The sequence below is a fragment of the Echinops telfairi genome, unplaced genomic scaffold (genome assembly GCF_000313985.2).
Source record: "Echinops telfairi isolate 266 unplaced genomic scaffold, ASM31398v2 ScPeMD7_7469;HRSCAF=8507_0, whole genome shotgun sequence".
In the NCBI taxonomy this organism is placed as follows: Eukaryota; Metazoa; Chordata; class Mammalia; order Afrosoricida; family Tenrecidae; genus Echinops; species Echinops telfairi.
In genome coordinates, this window is record NW_022111372.1 from 22,284,951 (window position 1) to 22,292,995 (window position 8,045).

At 50.0% G+C, this 8,045-nt stretch overlaps 1 protein-coding gene across 6 annotated transcripts in view; it reads right to left on the reverse strand.

Moving 5' to 3' along the window:
- The window catches only part of TIAM1 (TIAM Rac1 associated GEF 1), a 472,990-nt gene that overhangs the window by 14,016 nt on the left and 450,929 nt on the right, over nt 1-8,045 (reverse strand). For all 6 annotated transcript variants that reach the window (XM_045284949.1, XM_045284951.1, XM_004711286.2 and 3 more), the window contains 2 exons: nt 6,638-6,817; nt 6,429-6,547 (listed from right to left, as the gene is read on the reverse strand). In XM_045284949.1, the coding sequence (XP_045140884.1) occupies nt 6,429-6,547; nt 6,638-6,817 (299 nt within the window). The remainder of the gene's footprint in view (nt 1-6,428; nt 6,548-6,637; nt 6,818-8,045) is intronic.

Here is an 8,045-nt window from a genome sequence, read left to right on the forward strand (position 1 = left end):
TGAGAGGGAAGAGACAGGCGGAGGAGCGGTTTGAAGAATCCTCACTAACGCTGGGCAGTCTGCACACTGGAGCCTCCAGAGACCAAGAGGGCCAAGCCACCCATCCCAGGTGGTCATCACAGGCAAGCCATCTTCTCCTCTCCCATCCGAGTCGTGGGAATGAGTTGGCTCAGAGATTCCTTGGGAATTCGATGTTTATTCCTCACAGTCCCGCCTCCCTTTTGCTGTGCATGCCACTGGCCCACTTGCCGGCTAGCGGAGAGCTGACTCCAACTCATGGTCACGCCCCACGGGCGTGAAGAGGCCACCTCTGCTCCACAGCATTTTCCGAGGCTTGGGCTTAGGAAATAAACCAGGCACCTCTGGGTGGGCTCAATGCTCCAACCTTCCAGTTAACGGCTAAGCATGCTAACCATTTGAACCCCCGAAGGATTTCTGGACCTCTTCTATCAAAGTTTCAGGCTCCCACCCACAATGAGGAACCACCCAAATCTGGGATGATCTGGCCTCGAACCTGGTCTCTGTGTCAAAGGTGGGAGGACACGACAGTATCCCAACAACCAGAGCCGAGAGTCCATCCCCGTGTTCTCTCCTGCAGAACCTACCCACCATCCCTCTCGCGTCTCACTGAGCCCACAGACACCACGCCCCATCCCCTGCTGAAGACCTGAAGCGGAACCCTCCACAGGCAAGCAGTTCCAGTTGGTGGTGCCGTGTCCGATCTCCCTGCCTGGGCTTCCAGCCGCGACCCCGCGGCCCCCAGCAAACACAGCGCAGCTGTCACTGCTCCTCCTGAGCACCTGGACGCGGAGCCGTGGGAACTCCACCCCGCCCTTCACTGGGATCACAATCACAATAGTAACGGCATTTATTAGAAAGGAAGGCTAGTGGCAGGGTGTTCATCTGCTGGGCGGTTAACTAAGTCAGGGGCAGTTTCAGCCCAACCAGCAGCTCTGTCTTGGACAGGTATTCTGCTTTTGAAAAGAATACAGCCCACCAAACCCTACCGAGCAGTTCCTAGGCTGTCACACGGAGTCACTGTAAGTTGGAAATCTAGTTGACAACACCCAACAATGAAAGGGTACAATTGTTTTCTTTTAAACCAGTGGTTCGCAACCTTCCTAATGGTGCAACCCTTTAATACAGTTCCTCACGTTGTGGTGACCCCCAATCATAAAATTATTTTCGTTGCTATTTCATACCTGTAATTTTGCTACTGTGATGAATCGGGTGACCCTTGTGAAAGGGTGGTTCGACCCCCAGAGGAGTAATGAACCATAGGTTGAGAACCACTGTTTTAAACAGTCCTATATATTGACTCAATGGCACTGAGTTTAGTCCTGGTGGCACAGTGGTTACATGTTGATGTGCAAGGTGAGAAGTTCGAAACTACCAGGAGCTACTTTGGGGAGGGGTAGAAAGACGGGACTTTCTACTCCCATAAACAGTTAATCTCGAAAACTCACGGGCAGTTCTATACGGTCACATGAGTCGACATCAAGTCAATGGTAGGTGGCAGTGGGTCTGGTATTAGCTTGCTAGTGTGCTGTTCACCAAAGGTCAGTGGTATGAACCCACCAGATGCTCCACGGGAGAAAAGACCTGGCAATAGTTCCCATCGAGATTCCCACTGAGGAAACCCAACTGGGTCAGTCGTTCTCCTCTGTCCTACAGGGTCACTGTGACTCAGAATGGACTCAAAGGCACACACAGTCCACAACGACCCCACGGCAGTATCAGCTGAGAGAATGAAGGTTTGTTTCTATGACCTTCCCTCCTTCTACTATCACACTACACTGCACACACACACACACACACACGCACGCACGCACGCACGCACGCACGCACTACCAAACATCCCTGTGGAAGAGGAACGTCTATCAAGACAGCTCAGATTCCCACGTTATGATACCAGGCCACAGCTTTAAGGGGCTGCCATTATTATCCAAATGCTACTGTCTGGCTCTAACAGAAGTCCATGAGCTGTACGTCTGCATCTCCTGCCGTGTGATGCCCCAGTGCCTCCTCCTGGACCAGGCAGACCATTGGTGTTGGATTCCTGCGGCGGCGGGAACAGACCGAGGAGCTTCCAGCTTCAGAAACGGATTCTCTCACAGTCAGGAGGCTAGAAATCAAGCTGGCAGGGCTGGTTTCGAAGGGAGGCCTGACAGGTCTGGTCCGTCCCTCTCTTAGCTCCTGGGGGGTCAGTGCTCTTGGCTCCCAGTTGCACTGTGCTAATATCCACCCCTGTCCTTGCAGGGCCTTCTCCTTTGGGTGTGCTCACAGGACCCCCTTATTATAACAACAGTCAATGGATTGAGGGCATACCCTAATACAGCATCTTAACGGCACCTTAACTAATTACACCTGCAAAGACCACATTGCACGTAAGGCTGCATCCAACGGCTCTGGGTAGACAAGAATTTGAGGTGGGGGTGGTACGGGGCTGACACCCTATTGACTTTGGGCTTGGCCACGTGCTATGGGCCAAGGCTCCGGCACAACACCTGCCAGTGTGTGTGGTCTTTCTCACCGGTGTACGAGTTACCATGCAGTCGTCGCTCTCTCACGCGACCCCAGAAGGGTCAGAGTGGGCCGTGCCCCATCGTGTTCACGAAGGCTGATGTGTTTGGATGCAATTGCCAGACCTTTCTTCCAAGGCACTTCCAGGCGAACCCAAACTTCCACTCAGCAGGCGCGGGCACGAAACATTTGTACCACCCAGCCTGGGCGCAGCGCCCACTTTCTCTGAGGCTTTCATTGTTGCAGGCTCAAAATCGGGTCATCCTTTCCAGTTGAGAGACCACCTCACAGGAGAGGAAAGGTATTTTCCACCCCCTCCTTTTCCTGCACAATGCATTATTGCCTTAAGCCTCTGGCCCTCATTTGGGGCTACTTTTCCTTTGTGTTCTTCACCTATTTAAACATGCGTGCGTGCATGGCTCTCTTTGGATTTTTTTCCCCAAGCCTTCGTTTTCCCAGGCTGCAGGCTTGCCGGTGCTGACACAGCACTTTGGTGCTCTCTCTCGGCACTCAGTCAGGTACCCCTCCTTCCACTTTTGTACATTTCCTCTCTCAATCTCAGCTGACGAGGGAACCCTGTGGCCAGCACTCTCTCCCTGTGCCCTGCTGGGAAGACTTCTGACTGATTGTCAGACTTGGCTTCAGGGCAGGGGTCCTCAAACTGTTCAAACGGGGCCAGTTCACTGTCCCTCAGACCTGTTGGAGGGCCGGACTATAGTTAAAAAAAAAAAACCCAGCTATGAACAAATTCCCATGCACACTGCACATATCTTATTTTGAAGTAAAAAACAAAACAGGGCAAAAACACCCGGCAGCCTGGATAAATATCCTCAGCGGGCCGCAGGGGGGCCACGGGCAGTAGTTTGAGGACCCCTGCTCCAGGGTCACTCTGGTCTCATGGGCTTGATGAAACCATGTTGCCTTTGCTCATCTTTGACTTTTGAATCACAGCCACTCCCCGCCCCCTAAATTATTTGAAACATTACCCACAATACCTTCCTATTTTGTACAGGATTATTTGCTCCTAACACATCATTAAAATCTAGAAATCAATACACCGCCTAAATGAAAAGGTACAGGTTTTGTGATTCAGTAAACTCCACTTCTGTAGACATGAAATAAACTAACTCAGGAAAAAAAAATCTTGTAAATCAATAAATGGAGCCATAAATGGAGCTGAACAGTGGGAATAGACTCATTATGGTCCAGCCACACAGTGAAACATTCCACCATACCGAAACTGATTCTTCTTTGAATCATGTTTAATTATTTACCATATGAAGTCCTTGTGCAATAGTAAGTGTTCATATACATTTTGGCATAAATTACTTTGAAAATATAACAAAACTTTGCATGCATGGCATTGTATAAGGCAAAATGGACACCAAACATGATGAGTGGTAAGTTGTGTGTTGTGATGAGACTGTTTCTTCTCACCTTTCCTGAGTTTTTGCCATTTTCCCCTAATAAACACAAACAAAATCTAATTACTTTTTTTTTTAATTATAAAAGTTTAAAAGAAAGTCAGAAGAAAATCCTAGAGGTCGATAGTGGTGACATTTGCTCTCAGGCCCTAACCACAAGTTTGGCAGCTTGAAGCTAGGTAGCAGCAATGCTTCTGGAAGACGTGGAAATTCAGCTCCCATGAAGATCAAGACAAAATACCAAACCCATCGCCATCAAGTAGATTCCAATGCACAGAGACCATGGAGGCCAGGGAAGAACTGTCCCATACTGTTTCTCGGGGTGCAGGTCTGTACAGAGCAGGCTGCCCCGTCTTTCTCTGACAGAGTGGCTGTGGGTTTGAACCATCAACCTTTTGGTTACTAGTCGAGGACTTTAACTGCTGCATCTGCTTCACCAACAGTTCTGAGAAAGAACATTCTCATGCTCTGATTTCAATGTTCCTATCCATGAAGATTAAAGCCGCCCCCACCCCTGGAAAATAAAAACCCCCCTATGAAGCAGTTCTACTTTGCAACACACTGGGGCCACTATGGATCAGAATCCACTTGACGGCGGGGTTCTTTTCTCTGGATGGGGTTTCACTGGAGAGCTCCCATAATCTCCAAGGTAAGCCGAGGAAGAACATTCCCATGCTGAGTTAGGTGTCAGAGAGCAAAGGAAAGACCGTGCTCCCAGAGAAAGCCACACATCTTCGAGGCCACGCATCCTCTTCTGCTTCCTGGCAGCGCTTGCTACAACCCAGGTACAGGCATCCCACCCCCACCCCCTGCTTTTTCTAGGCCACGATAGGCCATTTCACATTTACCGAAGCCCCACATTTGCTCCTTTTTTCTCTAACCAAAGAGGATTTTTTGCTGCTTTTACATAAAAGGGCAAAAAAGCAAAATGAGCACACAGCATTTGTTCTGCAGACACCCGTGGAAGCACGAGAGAGAGAGAGAGAGAGAGGTGCCCCCCAGCCCCTCAGCAAGGTGCCACCTCAGATTTGAACTGTTTCTGTGAACGTTGGGGGTGGGGTGGAAGGGTTCACGTGTGTACACTGGTATGGCTTGGTAGGTCGTTTTTGAAGGGGCCTGCAAATGCCTTTACAAAAGATTTCCCCCATATGAACCAATGGCAATTGCTTCTTCAATTTGCATGGTTTGGGCTTACAGTGGATTTCATGAAAACGTTCAGATAGCAGAGGAGCCCGTAACCGATGCCTACTACCACTGAGTCCACATAGGACAAGGCAGAACGTCCCTAGAGGGTGTCAAGCCTATAAACTCTCCAGAAGCAGATGGCCACACCTCTCTCCTTTGAAGAAGCCGGTCGTTTCGAACAGCTGACACTTCGATAAGCAGCCTCGCACCGAACCACTACACCACCAGGGTTCTTGTAGGTACCTGAAACACTACATTTCTGTCCTGTCTGCTAGTGATGTAATCGCCTTTCGCCCCTGCCGTGGGAAGCCCAGTTCTGTCTCCTTGGCAATTCCTCTCAGCATTCCTGGATTTCCTCTCCATGCTGCCTGTGCGTTTCCTTGGAACCACTAAAAATATCTCCTGGTCCCCTCATTCCTTCCAAGTGAAGCAAAACCTTAACCAAGAAGCTCATTTTCTTTCTACATCGAGAGCCATGATTTTAACTCTTTGAAAATCTACCTTTAACACTCAAAAAGCCTGTTTTGCTTCAGGGCGGCCGTAAACACAAACTTGGATAATCACCCTGTAATGCCTCCGCTGCCCTGGTGGTTTCCTCTCATCTAGACTAAACAACCCGACTCGCCCACCTCCTTGTCTGTGACCCTCCTTCTGAGGGGCAGCAATGCTGGGGTTGCTCATCGCTCCCTCTCCGGCCTTTCTCTTTTAAAATGTGGAAAGCAAAAACAAATACAAAATTCCAAGTGAACCAGAGATGACAGAGGCAGTGATGAACATCATGGTACAAAGTCCTTCTGACTCATCTCGGCGTTTTCGGTTATTTCCGTCCTTCGTTCACACTCAACTTACGCAGCTCACTCAAGTCCTTTCCCAGTGTGTCTGTCCTGTCACTGGCTCGAAGCAGTTTGTTTTGGTGGACTTAAAAAAATAAAAAAGATTCATAATAACTTGAAATGTCCATTCCTTTTACTAAGCGCCTACTACGTGCCAACAATCGTCTGATTGAGGGGACTACACAGCCTTGGTTTCAAATGGTTCTTAGATTCCAGCGGCAACAGCCCAGATGATGGTGGTAGACATTGACTCCCACAGTTATCACCATGGAAAGCAGAGATGCCGCCACCCCCAGGCGACTGGCAAGGCACGCACCAGGAACCTGCGTGCTATCAAACACAGAAGTTCCAGCAACAAATGCGGAGTTCGCATCACTCTCTTACTGTCAGTAGCATGCTAAAAAACAAAACACAGCTTCCTCACAGGGCTGCCCCCACCCCCCACCCTCAAGACGGTCCTTACCTCTTTTTTCTCCCCCGTCTGCTCGGCAATGAGCTGGTCGAACACGGCTCCGAACTCTTCGTGGATCTTCTGCATCTCGTTGATGTGGCTGGCAACCTTGTTCATGGTCTTGATGGCCACTGCAAGGAAACGGGGCGCGAAGGAAGGGGTTACATATGGCTCTCAGGTCGGGGCGGCGGCGGGGGCGCCCCCGGCAGCCTGGGGCTCACCATCCAAGTGGTAGTGCTCCTCGCTCTCGGCGTCCGTCAGGGCAAACAGCTCCTTGAGCAGCAGTGGGTACTTGAGGATCCTCTGGATGGGCTTGATGAGGTAAGACTCCAGGGTGGACGAGTGCTGCTGCCGTGGGTTCTGGGCGTCCAGGAACGCCTTGAAAGCCGTGTCTGTCTTGGCTGGAACCGGTTCAAGGCAGAGCGTCAGAGGGAACACCCAAATCACTCCCTTCGCACGACGGGACCCATTTCTCCCAAGGTGCTCCTTTACAGGACTGGGACCGAGCAGGGCGGGTGGAGGAAGGGGCTGGCTGTGGGTTTATATTGCAGGGGCAGAGGTCATGGTGACGGAAAGAACTGTATGGAATCTATCAATTCTACAACCCTGCTTTTTCAGGGATGCTGTGGCTTCTCTGCTCTTTCAAGCATTGCTCCGGGCCAGTAGAGACAGCCCCCTGCCCCAAGTCCTCAAGACGGAGGACATGACTGTGGCCACAGCACGAGCGTGGTTCACAGCACCTGGTCTGGACCAGCAGACTCGGACACGTGCCTTCTGTTGTTCTCAAAAGGTTCTCGGCTGCCTCATGCACACTGGGCCATTAGAAGGAAGTGGGTCATACCTACTGTTTTTCCAGGCATGCGTTTGAAAGCCTTATAATATTTTTCAGGTGCAAAAAATAACAGGATTGAATTAAGAGAAAGCTATCGGGAGCAGGCTTTAATCTAATAAAATGATTTAAAAGAATGCAAATTACTCTGAGGATCATAACAGGTACAGAATGTAACTATAGCAGAATGTGTTCTAATACTGTTTTAACAATCTCGTAATAATTAGTCACCAAAGTGGTAAAACTTCCACACTCAGGAAAGCCAGGTCTAAACACACTCTATTCCTCTGGTTCCTTGAGGCTTTCTCACCCCCCACTACCATGACCCCAGTGCTGCTTCCCAGTGCAGACTAGACCGGAACATGTGCACAGGTACAGAAAGGGATGGGAGCTCACGACACAGACTCCAGGAACAGGAGTGGGAATGGTGACGCCGGAAGCACAGGGGGAAGAGGGGAGAGGAAGGGAGAAAGGGGGAACCGATCGCAACAATCGACATATAACCACACCCCTCTCCAGGGGGAAGAACAACAGAAAACATGGGGGAAGGGAGACAGCGGTCGGTGGGAGAGATGAAAATAATACCAATTTATAATCTATCAGGGGTTTATAGGAGGGAAAGCAGGGTGAAGGTGGGGTGGGGGGAAGAGAGGATACCAAGGGCTCAATGGGAAGCAAATGTCTGGAAAAGAATGAGGTCAACATATTTACAAACACGCCTGATTCCCTTGATGTATGGATTGTGATAAGAGTTGTATGAGCCCCCAATAAAATGATTTAAAGAAACAGGAAGGAAGGAA